Consider the following 23,338-nt stretch of genomic DNA (forward strand, 5'->3'; position numbering starts at 1 on the left):
GATCAGAAGATAGGGATCCACTGAAGAATCCGGAGCAGCGCACCCAGGAAACAATCCTGATCACGCTCCAAATCACGATCCAGAAGAATCAGCAAGGTAGATGAGATCGGACGGCATCTCGCTATTCGTAGGAGGAACCCTAGACGAGAGACACAAATAAAATCCAATCTAATCTCTCTACATGCCTACCCTAGGATTTTTATTAATGTGCACGCGGGCACCCTGGACTCCACGGCCCATTAACATGCTTGGCTAAAACAAGTGCACGCAGGCACCACACTAGGACTCCAAAACCACTCGACCATGCCTAACTCACGTGTAGAAGTCTATCTCAAACCTAAGTACGTGACAGAATAACATTAAAATAATCGTAACATGCAACTAGTAATCTAATAATATAAAAATGTGGCCATATGCAAATCACGCATCTCCCGGCATCATGCTTCTAGCTGCTTGTATATAAGGAAATTACCACTCTTCCCCATGTATTTCTCCAAGGCAATAGAAATTCAAGTGATGTCAACATGCATGGAGCCGATGTATATATATTTCCTTGGCTTCTTATTTTCTTCTTCCTTGAAACATATTTAAAGTTGAAGAAGAATATTCCATAGATATATTTTGAGGAGCCATGGGTTCATCAATACGGACATAGCAGTAGGTTCCCACTGGGGTGGTGAACAAAGTTTTCTCCTCGTCCTCCCTTGCCATGCTAACCTTGTGGTACCCAGAGTATGCATCAAAAAAGCAAAGGAGGTCGCATCCCGCCGTGGAATCGACTACTTGGTCGATGTGGGGTAGCGAAAAAGGATCCTTGGGGCAGACTTTGTTGATATCGGTGTAGTCCACGCACATGCGGGGCTTGCCATTGGCCTTTGGGATGATGATCGGGTTGGCTAGTCACTCGGGATGAAAAACTTCGAGGATGAAGCCCGCATCCAACATCTTCAGCACTTGCTCGCGGATGAAGTCTTGCCCCTCCGATGCCTAGAGCCGGATCTGCTGCTGGACGGGTCGTGCGTCGGGGTGCACGGCCAATCGGTGCTCGATCACCTCCCTGGGGATACCGGGCACATCCAATGGCTTCCACGCGAGCACGTCGGCATTAACCCAGAGGAAGGAGATGAGCGTGCTTTCCTATTTTTCACCCAGTTGGGCCCCGATCGTGACCATCTTCTCGGGATCATCCCCGAGATGAACCACCTTAGTGAGGGCCGTGTCATCGGGGGCGATCCACTGCTTAGCCGGAGGGTGTGACGATAACTCGGGGCGCTCGCCGTCATCCGGGGATGCGGCTGCCATAGCCTCGTAGAGCTTCTCGGCGCAGTGCACTGACCCCTTGACGTCAGCCTTGACGGTGCTTATCCTGGAGGGTCCCGAGATCTTCAGGGTGCTGTATGCATACTGCACCGCCGCCATGAACTTGGTGAACACCGGGCGCTCGAGGATGGCGTTGTAGGGGAGGTCGAAGTGCGTCAAGTCGAAGACGACATTCTCCATGCAAAAATTGTCGCGTCCACCAAATGTGACGGGCAGCTCAATCTGCCCCAATGGGAGCATTTTCCCATCTGTGACACCATAGAAAGCCATCAACAGGAGTAGCTTGTGTTCCACGATTTGCATCTTGTGCAACACTTCCAGGGATAGGAGGTTTAGACCTGCTCCCCCATCGACAAGGACTCTTCCCACCCTGAGGTTGCAGATCATGGGCGTCACAACCACGAAGAGCAAGATGACGCCCGCCGTGTTGTCCGGGTGGTCGCTCCGGACGAAAGTGATCGGTGTACCCGACCACTTCAGGAGCTAGGAACTTGCCGATGCCGGGGAGGCGGCGCAGACCTCCTTCCAGAGGAGCTCGGCCCTCCTCCGGGAAGGAGGAGCGCTTGCTCCACCGAAGACAGTGGCCATCGCTTACTGGGGTTCCTAGAAGCCTAGGCCCGTGCCCCCTGGGGCGTTCCCATCACCATCGTTGCTGTGGCGGTCCCCCCATTCTTTCTGGTGATTCTCCGCGAGGTCCTTGACCAGCCGACACTCGGTCAGGTCGTGCCGATCAGTCTTGTGGATCTCGCACCACTTGCCAGCCCCCTACCTTGCTGGAGCCGGCTTCTGGAGGCCTCCTCCGTGGTTTCTCCCTAGGGTGGATTGTTGAGGCCATCTGTCGCCAAAGCGGCGACAGCCTTCCACTTGTTCTTCTTGTTGCCAGGCCGGTTGCGCTCCAAGGAGGCAGCCTCCTCGGGCGCGTTGCGCCGTTCAGTGCGGCTTTGGGCCTCTGCCTCCTTGGAACACTTATCCGACAAGGAGAACAGCTCGGCAACGGTCTTAACATTGTGCGTCTCGAGCTTTCCCACCAAGCTGAAACGCTGGATGTATTGCCGTAGCATTTCGCTTTTGCGCTGTCTGACCACAAGGAGATCCCCCCGGGTCCTAGGTCGGTTAAACGACCCTGAAAAGTTGGTAATGAACTGTTGGCACAATTCACTCCATGAGTCGACAGATCCTGGCGGTAAGTTCATCAGCCAAGACCTCATGGTGCCACGGAGGGCCATGTGGAAGTAGTTGACCATGACCTGAGGTCCCCCACCCACAGCCTGAATGGCCATATTGTAGATCTGGAGGAACTCCTAAGGGTCGATGGTACCATCCTACTTCTTTAGGATGTTTGGCTGGAAATTGGTGGGCCAGTCGACCCTCTACAAATCTGCGGTGAAGGCACGACACTCGGCTCCATATGGTCTAATGTCATCGTCACCAGCGGAACCGCACCGCCCAAGGCCAGTCGACCCTCTACAAATCTGCGGAGAAGGCATGGTACTCCCTAGCCTTTCGACGCCGCTCACGCGTGCGCTCGAGGGTAATGCGGGCATCTTCACCGGTTCTCTTCATGTCGAGCCACAAGCGCAGGTCTCGCGACCCGCTGGTGCGTGACTGGCACGGGATGGGCTGCCGCGATGGCTGCCAGGAGCCCCAATGGGAGGGGCCTCTAGTGATGGTGTGGGAGGCCTGAGCCCCCGGCCTGGGGCACGCCTTCCTGACGAGACTGGCTAGCTCGTCAAGCCATTTCCCCTCAGGCGTCTCGGCTTCGGCTCAAACCGGGGGGGGGGGGGTGGTGCAGGAGCGCGCGGTCTGCCGCCAGTGCTTCCCTAGGAGGGATGCTGCCAAGGCCGAGTCGTCTCCGCGCCGGGGATGCCTGCAGGATTGCTCGCTTTTGGGCCTCGACCCAGAACTGAGCGAACCGCACGTTGGCGGACGTAGTGCCTCCGGAGGCAATCTTATGAGCATCAAGTCGGGATGGCACCGTGATGGCTGACGCCGGTCGGTGCCTGCCCGGCGCAGGGGGTGACGATTCCACCGCCCTTGCATCAAGCGATGCACTAGTTAGCCCCCGTCGGGGGGAGTGTTCGCTGCTGCTCTTGCCGGTGGAACGGCCAAAGCAGTCCGTCATTGTTCCTCTTGAGGATTCTTCGTCGGGAACAGAGATCCTACGCGCCAACACCTCCTACCCATGCCAGCTGACGGTGGGTGAGTACCTTAAGCAGGGATTCGTGGGAACCCCCATTTAGAGATTTGGCCAGGGGTGTAACACGCAGCAGGATTCTGATCGTGTGATGATCGAGAGAGGCAAGGCAGTTTAGACAGGTTCGGGCCGCTGGGAGTGTAACACCCTACATCCTGTGTGGCTGGTGGTTAAATTCAGTTGGGTCTGATCCCAAAAGTCTGAGTGTCGGGACCAGAGTGGAGTCCCTTTACATGTTGCCCATCTATTCTATTTATAGCCTCCCCGTGGGCCTGGGGAGAGGCCAACTGCCTTAACTATGAATGCAGTGCCTCATGGGGGCGCTGCCTGCAAGTGGCGCCTGCCTGTCAGGCGGGGTCCTGCGCCATGGGTCAGGACGGTCGTTGCCCGGGGTCCCACCCAAAAGACCCCGGGATGCTCTAGGGTCTTTTCCCGGGATCTGCTTATCACTCGAGGTCTTCCCTGTGCGCCGCCCGGGTCGGGGGCGCCCTTCTCCACGCTTGCCCGACGTGATGGGAGGCGTATGTGGTGGGGTCCGTCCCACCATCTGTCGTCAAGTGATGCGACGTGACCTGGGAGGGGGCACCCTCTAACAGGGTTACTGCACCGTCTGTGAGAACGCTTCCCTCTTAATCTTGCCGTTTTATAGGGAGGGCACGCCCGCGCCGCTTAAGTAGGGCAGGCGCGTTGAATGCATCGCCAGGGCAGTTTCTTCTCCACGAAGGGACCGTTCCGGTGGGGAGGAGCGCTTGGCCTCCCCCAGTCTTGGGCCTTCTAGAAGAGGCCTTGATCCTGGCCCATTATTGTTAATGGGCCAGGATGATCTCCTTGTTTGTTTTATCCCTAATTTGTCCAGGGTTAGGGGGACCCCATTCCTGTAGCGCTGACACATACCTTAACCCATTGTAATGTACTCAAATTCGAGTAAGACTAGTTGGAACAGAAGGAAACTACCCGAATAGTGTTCGGGTAGGACTCCTAAGCTCATATCAGGCTTGGATACTTGTAACCCTGTCCCCCAGACTATATAAGGGCGGGCAGGAACCCCCCTCAAAAGCATAACAATTCTCAGGCAATACAAACCACCAAACAGAATGTAGGGTATTACGCAACTCGCGGCCCGAACTTGTCTAAACCTTGTGTTGCTTGCACCTTCGAGTTCCTGATCTTGGCAACACCCTACCTACAAATCAACCACCTCAGGATATCCCTCGGTGGACTTGACGGTAAAACATCGACAGTACATGATCTGATACCTGCCCTAATAGTGTATCGGTTCATCCATCGGTGCTACTACATTTTTCATAGCCATTGGAGCAACAACTCTATGTTGTTGTTAAGCTATTTATACCTTCTCTACTCGCTCATTTGGGGTTGCTGGAGTCTAGTGGAAACTCATACACACTAAGGAAGACATCCAAGACACCATAGTGCAAAGTGATCATATCAAGGCTCGGCACATGGTTAGAGAGTGTTAGTACTACATTAGGCCTAGAGAAAAAGAGTGAACATGATCAGGGCAGCTTTTTGTTTGGTTCTTGGAGTGAACCAACCCTATAAATTTGGTTTGCCGTCCCCTTAGAGGCTTAGTGGATTGCCAGCAAGTCATCGACCCTCTGGCTGGTGTGGAGTGGTGAGGACGACCGTATATGAGGGATGAGGAGATCCCTTCCTTGGTAGAGAAGTTTCGTAGTAAAGATAGCATCAAGGTAACTGGTAGAAGGAGTGGTGACCCTTGCCATTGTAGCAAGCTTATCATCCGACTTGGCGATAGTCTTAGTGGTGAGCCCAAGATCTTTGACCGGGAGAGACTTGGTGATCGGTAGCATATCCTTGGTGGAGCTCCAATGTGGATTAGGGGTGTCATTTACCTACTGATACTATAGGATAAAGTCGCCATGCCGAGTTTGCATCTCTCTAACCCGCTCCTTTATGTTTATGTATTTCATTCTTGCAACTTATGTGTCTTTATTTTCTTAGAGTAGTTCATGCTAGGATTGGCTCCAGGTTGCAAAACTCTTTTGGGTGATGGGTTACACACTAGATGAATCATAGTTGCACATCTAGATAGCATGATCTAGTTTATATTTTGTGCAATTTAGTGGAAGCCATATGTTAAGGTTTTTAGATTGCCTATTTTTTCGCTCCCCTTCTTGTACTACGAGCACCGATTTCTTTCACAAACAATAGTTTTAGGCGTGCTATGTAGCTTATAAATGTTGGCCATGAATGTTTAGTACAACTGAAGGCGTTGTATATGGATGAGACATACCAATGAAATGACAATACTCGGAAAATGAATTGCATCTACAGTCATAGCGGGAGTGTCATGGACAATGGTGAGGTTATGGACGCATATATCTATCCACAGACGATCGTTTATTTGCATTCCCGTCAAAAAATCAGAATCTTACAGGTAACTCAGGTGTTCTACACTCGAGTAACTCACATACAGCTCTCCAAGAGCAAAAACGAAGAAACAAACACAAGACATGATCCTATACTGACAGAAGAAATTACATGTAAATATGTTCTTCTTGCTGAGCGGCATCAGACGGCACAAATGGGCCCCAATGGACAATTGCATCAGACATGCAGGCAGGCTACAATATTGACATGAGTCACCTCCTTGATGTGAGGTTCACCAGGCCTTGGTTCTCTCTTGGATCAAAGTTCTCGTTCCGTAACTCCCTCATCCATGAATGACAGCGTCATCATCAACGCCACCACCACTGATCTCATAGTGGGTCTAGACTCAGGGTCTTCCTGCGTGCACGCCCTCGCGAGGACCGTCATCTGCGCAAGGCAAACCATGTGTTAGGCTGCCGTATTTTTTGAAACATAGCAAAGTGGGTAAAGGTAATTCTGCAGCTGCATTTCTCAGTCCACGAGCGATTCTTGCCTTGAGGATGGAATCCATGGGGTAATGCTCTCCTAGGGCCGGATCAATCAGCCTCCGAAGGCCTTCTTTTGGATCCTGTGCATTGAGAGCCTCCTGAAACTGCAGTTTTTAGGGTTGATTATTGCCTTATTGGTGAGTCAGCCGAAACATGTATTATTGCAGGCAGGAAATGGTTGTACTACTTCGAGCATCCAGTGTTTGTACTGTGGCTTTGAAAGCTCTCACACATATAATTGCGACAACAAAAAAGAAACAGTGTGTTCTCTGTTATCTATTGCCTGAACATCCATGAGCATGACAACAGTGAGAAATGGAAGATCAATACGCCTCATATAAAACAACAGCGAGAAATTACAGATGATAGTCAAAATAATCATTCAAACTAAAGCTGGAATTACTAAGAGCTAGTGCAAGTCAATTAGTACCTACCCTCATAGTAATGATGCAAAAGAGCAGAAAGTTTTTCTGGCCTAAAGAAATTGGCGGAAGGACTTCTAGCATTGATACATATACTAACGGGCCAAGATTTGGGGAGCTCTTGTGAGCCATCAGCCATGGCCCCATGTGGGGCCCATGTACTGTTCATGAGGGATCCACGTGGGACCCATGTGAGACTCGCGTACTGTTCAGGTGGGACCGCGTGGGACCCATGTGAGACTCGCGTACTGTTCAGTTGAGATCCACACATAAAATATATTTAATTATTTTCTATATATATATAAATAATAACACGACTTTGTATGATACATTCACATGTGGTAGCCCTACTATTTTTTGAACTTTACTTTCACTTCGTAAACTCGCATCATCCATTCATTGCTAACATTATCTTTTTCTTTACCAATACCAATAATCAATATAAACCAATCCACCAACTATACCTACTAACAAAAAAAATAGTAAAAGGCTTGAGATTGACGCACTCTCAGACTCTGTAACTTTTAGATTTCATTCAATACATAGATACGATGTTGCTTTCAACATAGTAAGGAATAATATTTTTTATTATTACTTTATGTCAAACTTTTTCATATAGACGGGCATAGTGTGCCAACCTGACTAGTTTCACTAAATGAGAGTGGCAGGTGAACATATACTAACGGGCCAAGATTTGGAGAGCTCTCATGAACCATGGCCCCACGTGGGACACATGTACTGTTCATGACGGGTCCACATGGGACCCACATACTGTTCAGGTGCGACCCACATGGGACTCGCGTACTGTTCAGGTGGGACCGCATGGGACCTGCATAGTATTCATGTGGGATCCACATACTATTCAATTGGGACCCGCGCATAAAATATATTTAATTATTTTTTATATATAAATAATAACACGACTTTGTATACTACATTCACATGTGGTAGCCCTACTATTTTTTAAACTTTACTTTCACTTCGTTAACTCGCAAAATATAATTGAATCATCTATTCATTGCTAACATTATCTTTTTCTCTACCAAAACCAATAATCAATATAAACAAATCCACCAACTATACCTACTAACAAAAAAAATACTAAAAGGCTTGGGATTGACGCACTCTCTCTGTAACTTTTAGATTCCATTCAATACATAGATACGATGTTGCTTTGAACATAGTAAGGGATAATATTTTTCCATTATTACTTTAGGTCAAACTTTTTCATATATACGCGCATAGCGCACGAACCTGACTAGTTTGACTAAATGAGAGTGGCAGGTGAACCACTAAAAACTAGAACACTAAAAGCATAACATAAACAAGTTGATTTAGCATAACAGTTACCAGATAAACCAATCCCATTGAGCTACCAGACTCAGTTGATCTCACGATAGCTTCTTTGGCTGAAATAAGTTCATAAAGAACTACTCCAAAGGCAAAGACATCAACCTTTCGAGAAACATCACCATATTGAGCATATCTGCAAACGTTGTGTACCATAGGTGTCAATGCAATATTCATCACAGGAAATGTTACACTGCAGTTTGAATACGGGAGGCGTGGCACATACTCTGGAGGCATGTAACCAAATGTACCAACAATTCCACGCGTGGGCAGTGATGAATTACCAGCTTCTATAAGTTTTGTGAGACCAAAATCTGCAACCTGGATTATAGACATAATTATTACATGAGGTGTAGGGGTACCATCTCACTAGTACAGAACAGCCTATATATCCGCCCCACATTTAGTCCCGATTGGCATTGGGCCCGGGACTAATGGAAGTTTTAGTCCTGGGTCCAACGGCTAGGGGCCTGGGGTGGTCGGAAGGAGGCCATTAGTCCCTGTTGGAACCACCAAGCGGGACTGAAGACCTCCCTTTAATCCTGGTTGGTGGCTGGCTCCAACCGAGACTAAATCCCCTAGGTCTTTATAGGCCCATCTTCCTTCCCCAGCCCGAGCCATTCTTTCTGCAGTGTGTTCTTTTTTGATTGCCCGTTCCATCCAACGGTTCTAAAGGTTAGAAACTTGATCCTCTCAACTTTCATTGCTAGTTTTACTCATTTCATGGTTTAGAAATAGAGATTTTGAGGCATTTTATATTGGGTTAAATGTTGGATATTTTTCGATTTATACACCATTTGGGATCAAAATTACTTAAGATTTCCATTCGTAGATGTGGTTTACCTGCATTAGTTTATGAAAATAAGTATATAGAGTAGAATGTTATTTTATAGTGGTGAAATTATGTGATTTTATTCATTTTTTATATTTATTTAAATATGAGAATTTTAATGGTGAAATTAGTTCTGTTATTTTATGAAAGAGAAATAAAGAGTAGAATGTTATTTTTTGGAATGGGAGTATATATAGATAGGGAGGGGGGAAGACTATTTAGGGAAAAAATATGAATATGATAATGAGTATGTGAATGGGAGTATATAAAGATAGTGAGGGGGGTTATATTTAGAAAAAAATAAATAAGTATAGTGAAATAACTGTGAATATGGTTCCGTAGAAATGGCTTTGCAACATGATGCATTGGAGCGCCGTGCGTCCGCTCGGGATTTGGTACGCAACCATCTGAAGCGCACAGGACATTCCCTTGAGTTCTGCCCTGAAGAGCGCCTTGGACTAGTTAGCGGTCGTATTCGTCATTGGATTAAGAAAGCATTTCATTGCCTTGCGCTTGGAAATGCAAGCAAATTTGAGCGTGACTTTGATGTCGAGTTGCATGGTACATTAATGCAAGGCGTCAAGCGTCGGGGATGGCAGAAATTGACCATTCGGCGTCGAGAGTTCATGCTGCGGTTCACGAGGCATCCGTCAATAGGTCTCATGAGTAGGTTGTAATATCATGTAGATTATTCGGTATTTTAGTATTTCATTAATCATGTTATGTAATGGATAATTTAGACCTTTTAATTAATCATAGTGTGTGATGAATATGATACTTCGTAAGACTAATATTGTTTTGCCTATTTTAAAACATAAAATTGTTTTTCAAATAATATGGCTTCTACTGCCAGAGGGAGTGGGAGCGTTGGGGGTGATCGTCGTTTGTCTCGAGGGAAGGGCAAGAATCCAGTAGGCCCTCATGAGAAGCCAAAGAAACTGGGTGCTTCGCAGATAGCAATGCTCCATTATATGGAAAAAGAACATGAAAAATATGTTGCTAGGGGCGAGGAACCTCCTTTTGATATTGAGGAACTTAGGCGGCCTTATGCTCTATCACCACCAAACCCTGAGGTTCCAGCTCCTCAGTCCTCTTCCGCGATAGGGAAAAATCCGTCAGAGCATTCAACTTTGACACCTAAGGATGGTTGAAGACCTTTGTGTTGCCTGAATTTTCAAGTTGTTGGGGTATTTGTATTTGTTTGAATGGAATTTATGTTCTGTTGGATGATGGGAAAACGGGCATATTGTAAGAAATCATTAATCATGTTATGTAATGGACAATTTATATCTTTTAATTAGTTCATGTTGTGTGATCGATACGTGGACCTTGTAATTCTAGACCTCTTAATCGATTATTCTAGTTGTGAAATGGATACCTTGCATGTGGCAAGTCAACAGTGTTTTTTTCAATTATTTTCAAGTGATATGTGTGTATATCATATGCTAATATTGTACGATACGGCATTACGCTCCATCACCACCAAACCCGAAGTTTCTTGATTTGGACTTTTTTAATTCTGTTCATCTTAATTTATTATATATATTTCGTGATGCCTATTTTCTAAAATACTATTAAAATACTATTAATGATAATTTATATAATACAGTGCAGATGGACCGGCAATGGATGTACAATACTGACCGACATTCCCAAGAGTTCATTGATGGCCACCATTATTTTTTGGATGTGACCGAGGCAAACAAGCGGAATGGTTTCATGTGTTGCCCATGCAAATATTGCCAAAACAAGAAAGATTGCTCCTCTTCAAGGATCCTTCATAGCCATATTTTTGCCCACGGTTTCATGCCCAATTACATTTGTTGGACAAAACATGGAGAAAAGGGGGTTATAATGATGGAAAAAGAAGAACAAGATTGCGAAGCCAACTTTCCTGCAGGATTCGGTGCCTTTGATGATGCTGCTACAATGGAAGATGCGCCTGAAAGAGAGGCGGCAGAAGATGATCCAACTGACGATCTTGGGCAGGTGTTGCGCAATGCTCGTGAAGATTGTGAAAGTGAGAATGAGAGGATGAAGTTTCAGCAAAAGTTAGAGGATCACCACAAACTGTTGTACCCAGGATGCCAAGGTGGATTAAAGAAGCTTGGCAGCACTCTGGAGTTGCTACAATAGAAGGCAAAGCATGGCATATCCAATAAGGGATTTAGTGATCTACTGAAACATATTGAAAATATGCTTCCTAGGGATAACGAGTTGCCTACCACAACATACGAAGCAAAACAACTTGTTTGCCCTCTGGGATTGGAGGTACAAAAGAGATGTGCATGTCCCAATGACTGCATCCTCTACCGCGGTCAGTACGAGAATTTGGATGCATGCCCCCTGTGCGAAGCATTGCGGTATAAGATCAGGAGAGATGACCCTGGGAAAGTCGAGGGGGACCGACGTCCCAAGAAGAGAGTTCATGCCAAGGTCACGTGGTACTCTCCTATAATTTGTAACATCCCAAAGGAATCGGCCCGACGAGCTAAGTGGGCTGGGCCACTTTTGCGTGGGCTGTAGGCCCATTACTGTATTGCAGTAGTATTGTAGCACCAAACGGGTTGGGCCGCGCGGTGAGCTGAGGTTGCGGGCTACTGTAGCATAGGTACTGATCACGCGAAAGCATTGTAGCACTCCGGGAACAGTGGGTTTAGTACCGCCTTGCTTTCCGATCGGTGGGAGAGCCAGCTTAAATAGCTGGTCTGGGAAGGCTGTTAACTCCGAATCAATCCTTTTGCGCAAAGCAAGGACGAAAATGCAAGAGAGTTAATTCGCAGGTGTAATCCATTCAACGTGTAAAGTGGACTTTAACCATTTTCCTAGGCCAGGTCATTACATAATTCCCCGTTTGAAGCATCTATTTAGAAACAAAGAGCATGCTAAGCTAATGCGATGGCATAAGGAAGAACGCAAGCAAGACGCGATGTTGAGACATCCAGCTGATGGTTCCCAGTGGAGAAAAATAGACAAAACTTGCAAAGACTTTGCACTGGATGCGAGGAACATAAGGTTTGCTTTGAGTACAGATGGCATGAATCCTTTCAGTGAAATGAGCAGTAAACACATCACTTGTCCTGTGACTCTATGTATGTACAATCTCCCACCATGGCTCTGCTTGAAGTGGAAATTCATTGTGATGCCGGTGCTTATCTCGGGCCCAAAGCAACCAGGTAATGATATTGACATGTACCAAAGGCCATTGGTCGAAGAACTATCATTGCTTTGGTGCGAAGAAGGTGTACGGATGTGGGATGAATACCGACAGGAGAACTTTAACCTACGAGCATTGTTGTTCGTAACCATCAATGATTGGCCTGCTCTTAGTAATCTGTCGGGACAAACGAACAAGGGATATAGTGCCTGCACACACTGCTTAGATGAAACAGATAGTATGTACTTGACTCACTGCAGCAAGGTTGTATACATGGGTCATCGTCGGTTTCTCCCAATCAAACATCAGGTACGAAAGAAAGGCAAGCATTTCAAAGGGCAAGAAGACCACCGCACAAAGCCGATGCACCGTAGTGGTAGGGAAGTCTTTGATATGGTAAAGGATATAGAAGTAGTGTTTGGCAAGGGACCTATTAGCCAACCTGTTCCAAGCGAACATGGAATGACGCCCAACTGGAAGAAGAAGTCTATTTTTTGAGAGCTACCATATTGGAAAGTCTTAGATGTTCGCAATGCAATTGACATGATGCACGTGATGAAGAATCTTTGCATCAACCTGATTGGATTTCTTGGAGTCTACGGGAAGACAAAAGATACATTTGAAGCACGGCAAGAATTGCAACGTATGGAAGAGCGAGATGGCCTACATCCAGAAATAAGAGCAAATGGATGGCACTACTTAAGTCCTGCAAGTTATACTCTTAGCAAAGAAGAGAAGAAAAATATGTTTGAATGCTTGAGCAGAGTCAAGTCCCATCTGGATACTCCTCGAATATAAAAGGAATTCTAAATATGCCAAAGAAGAAATTCACAAATCTAAAGTCTCATGACTGTCACGTGCTTTTGACTCAACTTCTTCTGGTTGCGTTGCGGGAGATTCTGCCTAAGAACGTTCGATTAACCATCGTAAAACTATGTGCTTTCCTCAACATAATTTCTCAGAAGGTAATCGATCCAGATAACCTCATAAAGATGTAGAACGACGTGGTACAATGTCTAGTTGCCTTTGAGTTGATATTTTCACCATCATTCTTCAATATTATGACACATCTTCTTGTTCATCTTGTCAAAGAGAATGATATTATCAGACCTATATTTCTACATAATATATTCTCTTTTGAGAGGTTCATGGCGGTACTAAAGAAATATGTTCGTAATCATGCTTGTCCCGAAGAAAGCATCTCCAGTGGATATGGAACAGAGGAGGTCATTGAGTTTTGCGTTGACTTTATTGATGACCTTAAACCGATTGGGGTTCCTAAATCGAGGTATGAGGGGAGACTACGTGGAAAGGGCACACTAGGAAAGAAATCGTATGTATGTCCAGATGACTCGTTGAAAAAAGCTCATTACATGGTTCTTCAACAATCCTCCTTGGTGGATTCGTACATCGAGGAACATAAGCTGATTCTGCGCTCTGAATTCCCAAAAAAGTCTGAGGCCTGGCTGACATATCGGCACATGGATTTTTTCGTCAATTGGTTGCGGAAGCATCTAATGCATAACATGGATATACCGGAACAACAGACGTGGTTGGCTAGGGGACCATCTTGGAATGTCATAATATTCCAAGGGTACGAGATAAATGGAAACACATATTATACCATAGCCTAAGATAAGAAGAGCACCAATCAAAATAGCGTTGTCCGTATGGATGCCACAGACAACAACGGTAAAAAGGAGATATGGGAACTGGATTATGAACCCATTTTGAAGGTTTCCTCTATTTCGGTGCCAATGGGTGAAGCTGACTGAAGGAGGAGTAACAAAAGATCAATACAGAATGACAATAGTGGACCTCAACAATCTTGGGTATAGGGACGAGCCATTCGTCCTAGCCCAGAATGTCGCTCAGGTATGCCACATGAAGGACATGTCTAGCAAGCAAAAGAAGAGAAATAACAAGCAAATGGATGAACCCAAGAGACACATAGTTCTTTCAGGAAAAAGAAACATTATTGGAGTCGAGGATAAAATAGACGTGTCAGAGGATTGTAATAAGTTTGTTGAGATTCCGCCGTTCGCCGTGAATGCTGATCCATGCATCCTATTAGCCAATGAGGACTATCCATACTTGCGGCACGATCATAATCAAGGGTCATATGTTAAGAGGAAGTCTATTACCGTACCAGTAGTAGATGCTGATCTTATGTATTACAATCATTATTCATTATTTATTAAATTTGTGGTGAATAATTTTTATATTTTGATTATATGTTCTTGATCATGGTTCATTGTCTGTTGTATTTTATATAATTTTAGATAACTCACACAAACACAAACACACACACACACCCCAATTCCATAGAAAGACTCTCTCTCACACACACAGACACACCACACACACTCACATACACAACACAAAGACACACTCACACTCACACTCACTAATTAACACACACACACATAAATTTATACAATATTCTCATGCCATAACTGATTTTTATCGTCAATATGGTGTAAAAACTCATTTCTTGTCGAAAAGCAACAATTACAAATAATTCATTTAGATAATACATATTTGTGTGGCCAAAATGAAAACTATAATGTGTAGCAAGTTACATATTTCATGGATGAAATCCTATGAATATAAATTAAAAAAATTTCTTGTGTATATCAAATCTAAACAAAGCCCAAAACATTGTTTAAAACTTTTTTTGAACGTATAAATTATTTATTACGCAATTAACAAATATCTGCCCTTTTATAAAATAAATAAATGAAACAGCCCAAAGAAATGGAAGGTAAATGAAAAAGTGGCGGGAGGGCCCCTTTTATCCCGAGTGGTAGATCCACCTGGACTAATGGTGGGCTCGAAATTTGGCCCTGGCCCGCCAAAACACCTTTAGTCCTGGGTGGAGCCACAACCCGGGACTAAAGGACCTTTAGTCCCGGTTCATGACTCCACCCGGGATTATAGAGCCACCCTCTATATATTGCCGGCCGCTCCTCTCCTCTTCTTCCTCCTCCAATACTTCGTTTCTTGATCTCCTCCGCCGCCAGCTCTTCACCGCCGCAGCCTCCTCCAGGTCCACTACGTCGCCGTCTTCGCCTCCTCCGGCGGCATCTCCCGGCCCGCCCGGCCATCGTCACCGTCGCTCTGCCTCTATGCCGCTCCGCCTCCGCGGTGTCATCGCTCTCCGTCCTGCTTCCTACGTCGCCGCCATGCCCGCCGACGACGAGATCGACGCCGCACCGCTCGTCCTCCCTGTCCCTGTGCTGCTACGCCGGCCCAGGCTCGACCTCATCGAGCACCGCCGCGCCTCGGACCTCCCCGCCGCCGTGTCCCGACAAACCTCGCGCGTCCGCCGCCCCGGCCCGAACGTTGATGTACAGATCCACCTCGCCCTCAAGCCGGCCGCTGCCTCGACGCCCGCTGCGCGTGATCCTCGGTGGTCTGGCCTCTCCTCGCTAGCGCCACCACCACTCGCCGGTCACGCCGGCGCCCCGCCGCCTAGCCCCCTGCGCGTGCGTGACGTAAGCCCTGCGCTAACATCAGCACATCTATGTGATGACATCAGCTTTTTTATTTTTATTTTTTATTTTTTGTAAGTATGATATGAAATTGTTGAAAGTTATGAAAAAATGTAGGAAATTTCCATGGCACATTGTACAAATTATATTTTTCCATGGATATTTTTCCAAAGCTTTCATGTATGAAATATTGTAGAAAAAATATAAAACATGACTTAATTAAGTTTTTGTTTTATGTTTGTATTACATTCTGAATGCTTTTGTGAACATTGCATATGGGAAATTTTACTTGATTAATTTCGTAAAGATTGCATATGAAAAAATTGACTTGATTAATTTCGTAAACATTGCATATGAAAATTTTGACTTGATTAATTTCGTAAACATTGCATATGGAAAATTGTAGGAAATATGTTCAAATACGTAGAAATTTGCAGAAATTGATGGAAATTTATAGGAATTTGCACACTCACACTCACACTCACACACACACACACACTCACTCACTCACACTCACACTCTCTCTCTCACACACGCGCGCGCCGACATTGACGTCCGATCCTCGCTATCACCGCCGCCTTGCCCCCCATCCTCGTCCCCACACGCCGACATCCGATCCGCACCGGCAACGCCGCCATCGCCCCCCGGTTGGACTCTTGCGCCGACGTCTACGCAAATGTACATTTCTAGATATTTGTATATTGAAAATTTTGTGACTTTAGTGACTAGACATAGTGACTTTACTGATTTGAAAAAATTTAGTGACCGATAAAGTTGAAGAACGATGTATATTGTAGAATGATTTTACTGACTAGTTTAAATTCTTGAGAATTTCATGTATAAGTCCTTATCGTTATTTTACATAGCTAACCCTGAAGTTTATTATAAATTACATATAAGTCCCTAGAAATTGTATAGAGCTACTATACTTAGCGTTGTTTATTAACCTAAGAAACAATTTTGGAATACTACTTAGTGTAATTTATTAATTGTGTTATTTGCATTGTATTATTACACACACACACACACACTCACACACACACACACACACTCACACACACACACACTCACTCACTCACACACACACACTCACATATTTTGTTATTTTTATTACATTAGTTAGTATTTTACTAAAATTAGTTTTGATGTATATTTTAATTAGTGGTACTCCATATTAGTGTCTTAATTTATTTTATTCTTTAGTTATTTACTTTAAACACATATTTTTTAGTCATTAGTTATTTAACTTAATTAGTGGTACTCCATATTACAAACACACTCATAAACACACACACACACACACACACACACACACACACTTGGGAATTGGAAGTAAGTAAAAAACTTTTGTCAAGGTTTCAACTCATTCTGTTAATTGACATAATTAATATTTTCACATTTTTATAGGTCAATAGGATGCGGGATCAGCTCGTTCCACAGGAAAGAGTTATGGCAATCCAAGAAGCCCTGGCGGGATTTATCAATGAGGAGGTCGTCAACGAACTGGGTGAATTCCACTATGGCGGAGAAATTCTAGATCAAAGGAGCAAATATAGCAATATTGTTATATAAAACTTTATTGCACTTTGTATGTATGTATACATGCATGTATATATCAATATGTCTTAGTGGAGTTCACTTTTTATATAATTAAGTATATATATATATATATTATCTATATATGTGCATGTAATATAGATAATACATATTTGCATGGCCAAAATGAAAAATATAATGTGTAGCAAGTTACATATTTCATGGATCAAATCCTATGAATATAAATTAAATTTTTTTCTTGTGTATATCAAATCTAAACAAAGCCCAAAACTTTGTATATAATTAAGTATATGTATATATATATATATAATCTATATATGTGTATGTAAATATAGAACTCCACTAACATGTATATAGAGATTCATTTATATAACAATATTATATAAATGAATCTCTATAAATATATATTAATCCAGTACTTTTCGTAAATAACAATACAATAGTATATTAGAAATGAAAAATAAATGGATAAAAAGAAAAATAGGGAATAGATTAAAAAAAAGACATTTAGTCCAGATTGGTAACGGTTGGTGTTACCAACCGGGACGGCCTGAATTGGTCCCAGTTGGCTGACCCGGATTAGTAGTCCCGGTTGGGAAACCGGGACTAAAAGGAGTTTCCCAATCAGGACTAATGAGTGCTTGTGTACTAGTGTCTATTAAGCATTTAAGCAAAATCCATTAACTGTTCTAACCTTTGCCCGGTTGTTCTTGTCTATCAAGATGTTTGCTGATTTGATATCCCGATGTATGTACACTGGAACAGTATGCTCGTGAATGTACTCCAGACCTCTTGCAGAATCTAGCGCAATTTGAACCCTGGCAGCCCAAGACAGGGGCTCATAACCTATACGAATGTGCACGGAGATTAATTTGCAGGAAACATCAGAACAGGTACAGACAACCAATCTATGGGGCGACATATTACCCACCAGTTCCACACAAGTGCTGCCGTAAGTTTCCATTCTCGATATACTCGTAAATAATGAACAGAGACCTCTCAATGCAATAACCAATTAAGCGCACCTGTGACAAATAAACATTGACAATGACAGAAGAATGAATAAAGAAAAGGTTTAACCTGAACCAAGATAACAAGGAAACTAAATTATATGACTGTTCCTACTTACTGAAAATCCATACTAATTCAGTTATACAAGGATAAATAAAAAGGCCAGACCCATACATATTCTAAGCTTGATTTAAATTATATGAAACATACTGATGCACACAGTACAAGGGTGAAACTCGTTGCACTCTTTCTAGTAAAATTTTGAATTGTAAAAGTTAGCAATGCGAAAAGGCTGTTTATCTAATCATACAGTCCTCATGGTTGTGCTCCTGAAAGTTCTACTTCCTAAAATAAGGGACACCTAACACGCATTGAGGTAAAATGTTAATGTATTTGGCTACCTGACATTCAGCTAAAAGTTAATATTTCTAACCTAGGATGTTAATTGTTTTTAAGTAACCTCACAGACAATGTCAATAAATTTGTTTAGTCTGTCAGAACCTTTTCTGGTCTGGAACAGATGCACGAATAGATAATTATGCACAAGATAAAAAAAATATCTATAATTAGAATAATTGGTGTGTACTTTGTCAAAATAATGTGCATTTGAAGTTAAAACTTCCACTAAAAAGTTTTCTAAGACAGTAACTTCTCCAAACAAAAATGTATGCTGATTAACTATTGTGGGAAAGTAAAAGGAAACCTAGGAGCAAAATCTAATATCTAATATTCCATTTTTAGCAAAAAATAATATAAACTAAGGAATCACTAACCAGATTCAGATGATAAACATGTGTCAAAACCTTTAACTCAGCAAGGAACTCATGGGTAGCCTGCACATTCATTTTCTTTATGGCAGCTTTCTGGAGACACCCAAAGCAAAAACATGCCAAATGAATAATAGATTGTAATGTTTGCATGATTAAGAATGCATGGACCATCACAGATTTATATCATTTTGCAATTTGTATACACAGACCGCTGTAGGAAGGCAGTAACATGTTTATGTGCTTCTAAAATGTACTCCTACTTTGATACGTTTACTATCCATGCAACTGCAAAAAGTTCGAACTAACCTCGCCTCTGATCTCAGCATAATAGACAACACCAAAACCACCTTTCCCGATTTCATTACTAATGCTAAATCCCTCTGTCGCATTAAAAAGTTCTTCATATGAGAACTCAACTGATTTGTCAACAGTAATCCCTGGAACAGCTGAGGGGCTGTCAGCTTGACTGCTTGACAATGCAATTTTATCCACGGATGATGTAGTAGCTGGAGGAAAATAAATAGTTGTAGCTCAGAAGATTGTAGAAACTCCACTCTATTGTACGGAGTAATAGTCAGTAAAAACGACTATTAAAATTAAAGGAGTACACTTCATTGTCCGGAGTACCACAGTGTTCAAGGGTGACTATAACTCTCTGTGCACTAACAAGTACACTTATGGGTGTTTCAAAATTACACTTTGGTTAATTCAGAATATACCAAAGATCCTTGTGCACATAAAAGATACATGTAGGACACAAACGCTAGCTATTTACTAAACAGGATTTTTTATTTCCTAGACATTGAAAACAATTGCTTTGGAAAGTTTAAGTATCTGAGAATCAAAGCACAAGATACTCCAGCAACCAAAACCAACATATGTGCTTGTAAGTTGCTGATAGGAACAAAAAAATCAACTTATTACAAGAGTACAATCAGACTTATAAATGCTTTTCTACAGAAGATGTAAAAAAAATAACTTCTTGCATGGTAATTTACATAAAGAGAAGCCCAAAGTATCATTACCATGTAGGGTAGAATCTTCAGAAAATGGAAGCACGGCAGCCTTTTTCGCCTTTCTTCGCCTATAGAACATGATATATAAAACCACACCCAGGAGGAGTGCAGCAACACCACCACCAACTCCTGCTATAACTCCTACAGAACCTCCATTTCCTGGCCCGAGTGGATGAGATTGACAAATGTGTAAAAAAAATCACACTTTTTCTCGCATGAATAACTGTTTAGTTTCTCTAGCAAAAACCTTAAAGGGGAAAGAATAATTAGTTCGCAAATCTGACAGAAGATGCATGTACTGCATAAGGTGAGGATGCTTATCAGTATTACATGCACAGATTTTTTACCTACTAGTGTATGGTGTTCCTTGCATATGTACTATCTCCCTTTGGAGTCTGATCACAATATATTAGGGGTGTGAATGGGTGACCCTTAGGTGCACCTCCAACCTTCTTTAGTTCAATTATTTGTACTACTTCTTCAAAGTGAAAAAGTAGTACAAATATTTGAACTAAAAAGAGTTTGAGGTGCACCTAAGGGTCAACAATTTGCACCACTACAATAAATGTGTATTATTGTAATTCGGATATGAAAACACAAATGTGTTTGCTCCTTATCTAGGGTTTAGCTAGCCACCGCTATCGCGCATTGAGTCAACCGCTGGCGAGCTCTTCCCGCGAGGGTCCTCCTTTCTTCTTGGATATACATGCCACCTACTTCTACCACCTGATGACCAATACCACCCGCTCCTACTCTAACGCTGGCCACCGCCACCACCACAACTCCAACGCAGATTTTTTTTCCCACCGTCACCGCCCACGCAAGTTTCTTCCAGCCTCTCCATGCAGAGACACAACATTCCACGTGGGCAGTCACCAATACCCACAACACGCATTGCCCCATGTGCCACATGCACCCGACATGGTCTCCACAGTCGTCTTAGAGTTGTTCAAGCCTTTCGGCGCGGCTGGTGGCTCGATCTACACGTGCCTACCAAAAAACAGGGGCACATGTGTCTTTTACTATTTGGGAAGGGATGAGGAATGAGTCAACTTTTTTAACTTCTTGCTCGTGGTGTATTTTGGGAACGGAGCTCGTATATTTAGAACCTATATACTACACGGAGAGACCTTTCGATTTAGGATAAATCGAGAGCCCTCTCTGTTACTTTTATAAATCAAAGAGGAAGTAAGTTTACAAAGGGAAGAAAGTAACAACAGTAACTCCGGTGACCTCTTTTTCTCCAGCGAAGACTCCAACTCCGGCAAACTCTTCTTCTCCGGCGATGACCCAACTTCGGCGAGCCCCGTTCAGGTTAGGGTTTCGGGTTTGGGTTTAGGGCTCCGGGATGGGGAGGGGATTAATGGTTGCCGGCCATAAAAGGAAGATCGGGGAGGCCGCCAGACCGGCGGTGGTGGTGGGCGGAACAGCGGCGCGGCGCCACCCGCTGGGGTGGTGGAGGAGGCCGGTTGGGGAGGGTCGGAGGTGGGGGGAGCTCGTTCAAATAGGGTAGCTAGGGTCGTTGAGGGGGGGGGGGGCGGGGGAGAAGAGGGCAGTCCTCGCTGGCATCGGGAGGTCGGCGGCAAGGGTGGGGGCGGAGGCAGGCAGACCGAGGCTGGATGGAGAGGAGGGGAGGGGTGGGAGGAGGGCGGCGCTAGCCGGTGTGGTAGGCGATGCCGGTGAGGCAGGCGGTGGGAGTAGGGGCGGGGACGGGGCGGGATCGGCGGTGGGATCGGGAGGGGAGGCGGAGGCGGATGAGTGGATAAGGAAGGTGTGGGGCTCTCGATCAGTCCCTATCCCGAGAGCTCCTGAGAGCCCTCTCGGACTAGCAGCCTTCTATTTAGAAATGGAGGTAGTACTTACTTAGGTAACAACATCGTACTTGCGAAACAATTAGAAGATGGGATAAGGTAGCTTACTGTTTCTTTCTCCGACGGTAGGCATGAAGCTCGACGGAGATGGTGCAAGAGGTGGCGTAGCGGGCACCGCACTGAGCGAGAGATTATAGAAGGCGTAAAACTCCAGGCGCAGATAGCAGTTGTAGCCGAGCATGCATCTCCCCTCCCCGGTGCCAAGCGCAGCATGTCCCTAGCTCTAGCTGCACCATCGACTTCCACAAGCACAGGGCGCACTCCGATTCCGTCCGGTCCCTCATGCACTGGACCATCCCGTACATGGTGCCGTTGGGTGCTCCACGGTCGTAAACCGCCTCCCCCGTCGCAAACATCGGCACTGCCGACGCGAACTCCGACCAGACGACGCTGGCGGCGATATCGGAGATGTGGATCATGAGATCTAAGTACGCCTTATTCCTATCGAAGGCGTTATCGGAGACGTCCTGGACGTCCCGGCGGTTGTAAACCCCCTGCCGGAAGCCTTCCTCGTAGGTGGTGGACGTGTCGGTGTCGGCGTAGCTGAGGATGCACTTGCCGTACGAGATCGCCGCGCGGCGGTGGCGGTTACTGCTGCAGCGTCCGTCGATGCGGAGCACGGCCCTCCGAAGGCACCGGGCGCAGACATCCGGCGCGGAGTCACCACGGCAGCGGCCCCGGACGAAGCCGCGGTCGGTTCCCTCGCCGTGGGACAGGGATGCGAACCCTCTGGGAGCGGCGGACGGCAGGGCGTGCAGTAGCGCGAGCACGTTGGAGTGGAAGGTACTGTTGATGGTGGAGGGCGGCGGCGGTGGCGGCAACGGAGAAGGCACCGGCGCCGGCGAGGGGCAGTCGAGCCACGTTAAGTGGCTCGTTGCGTCCGTGGAGGTGGCAACGGTGAGGCTCACCACCGCCGCTGCGAGGAGGACCAGGAGACGGCCGCTGCGGGATAGAGACGAGGGCATGGTGTTTCGAGGAGGTAGCTGACGAACGAATGGCCACCGATCTTGCTTGGATTGGATGTCTGGTGTGTGACCTGCAGCGAGAGGAAGGTGGAAGCTCTGCCACGGCGTAGACCGTAGACTTGGCAAAGACTTTGACTCTCTCTCTTTCTCGGCTCTGCATCATTGTACGTCGTGCAACCGTTTGGTGATTGTAACTGGACTGGCCACAGTTTCGACACGTGCCTTGTTGATCAACTCAGTAAATGATCACAGCCAGACCCTTGGGAACCTCTCGCTTGGGAGAAAATTCTCTGCGGCATGCCGCACGGCACCGGCGGTGGGGCAACGGCTCGCATCCCTTGGAGAGGAGGCGGTGCGGGAGGGTGGCGTTGCGCAGGCACGCGGCGCGCGTCTCGTACGACACAAAGGCTGTGACCAGGGCGAGAGTGGGCGGGGGGCGGCGGAAGCAAGCGCTCGCGACGGAGGGCGGCATGTGGGTGAGC

At 45.4% G+C, this 23,338-nt stretch overlaps 1 protein-coding gene across 8 annotated transcripts; it reads right to left on the reverse strand.

Moving 5' to 3' along the window:
• Nucleotides 1–5,876: 5,876 nt before the first annotated feature.
• Nucleotides 5,877–22,933, reverse strand: LOC120711910 (chitin elicitor receptor kinase 1-like). Of its 8 annotated transcripts, none has more exons than XM_039997589.1 (11): nt 21,940–22,929; nt 20,030–20,179; nt 19,465–19,510; nt 19,422–19,431; nt 19,008–19,097; nt 18,155–18,248; nt 17,918–18,069; nt 8,410–8,504; nt 8,184–8,319; nt 6,417–6,515; nt 5,877–6,310 (listed from the first exon to the last, which is right to left on the reverse strand). In XM_039997589.1, the coding sequence occupies exons 1-11, from the start codon at nt 22,070–22,072 to the stop codon at nt 6,182–6,184; spliced, it is 1,134 nt and encodes a 377-aa protein (XP_039853523.1). In that variant the 5' UTR covers nt 22,073–22,929; the 3' UTR covers nt 5,877–6,181. The 8 variants fall into 8 exon arrangements, with proteins under 8 accessions (XP_039853523.1, XP_039853520.1, XP_039853522.1 ...); XM_039997586.1 differs by having other exon boundaries at nt 19,311–19,431; nt 21,940–22,928; XM_039997588.1 differs by having other exon boundaries at nt 19,422–19,510; nt 21,940–22,930.
• Between the last annotated feature and the right edge of the window lie 405 nt (nt 22,934–23,338).

This window comes from Panicum virgatum, chromosome 6K (assembly GCF_016808335.1).
Source record: "Panicum virgatum strain AP13 chromosome 6K, P.virgatum_v5, whole genome shotgun sequence".
Classification (NCBI taxonomy): Eukaryota; Viridiplantae; Streptophyta; class Magnoliopsida; order Poales; family Poaceae; genus Panicum; species Panicum virgatum.

Coding starts and splice junctions, on each gene's coding strand:
- LOC120711910 (XM_039997585.1), bottom strand. CDS start 22,072: ATGCTCGGCTACAACTGCTATCTGCGCCTGGAGTTTTACGCCTTCTAT. Junction 18,249..19,007: donor ATGTTTATCATCTGAATCTG/GTTAGTGATTCC, acceptor TATTTGTCACAG/GTGCGCTTAATTGGTTATTG. Junction 6,311..6,416: donor CCATGGATTCCATCCTCAAG/GCAAGAATCGCT, acceptor TGCCTTGCGCAG/ATGACGGTCCTCGCGAGGGC.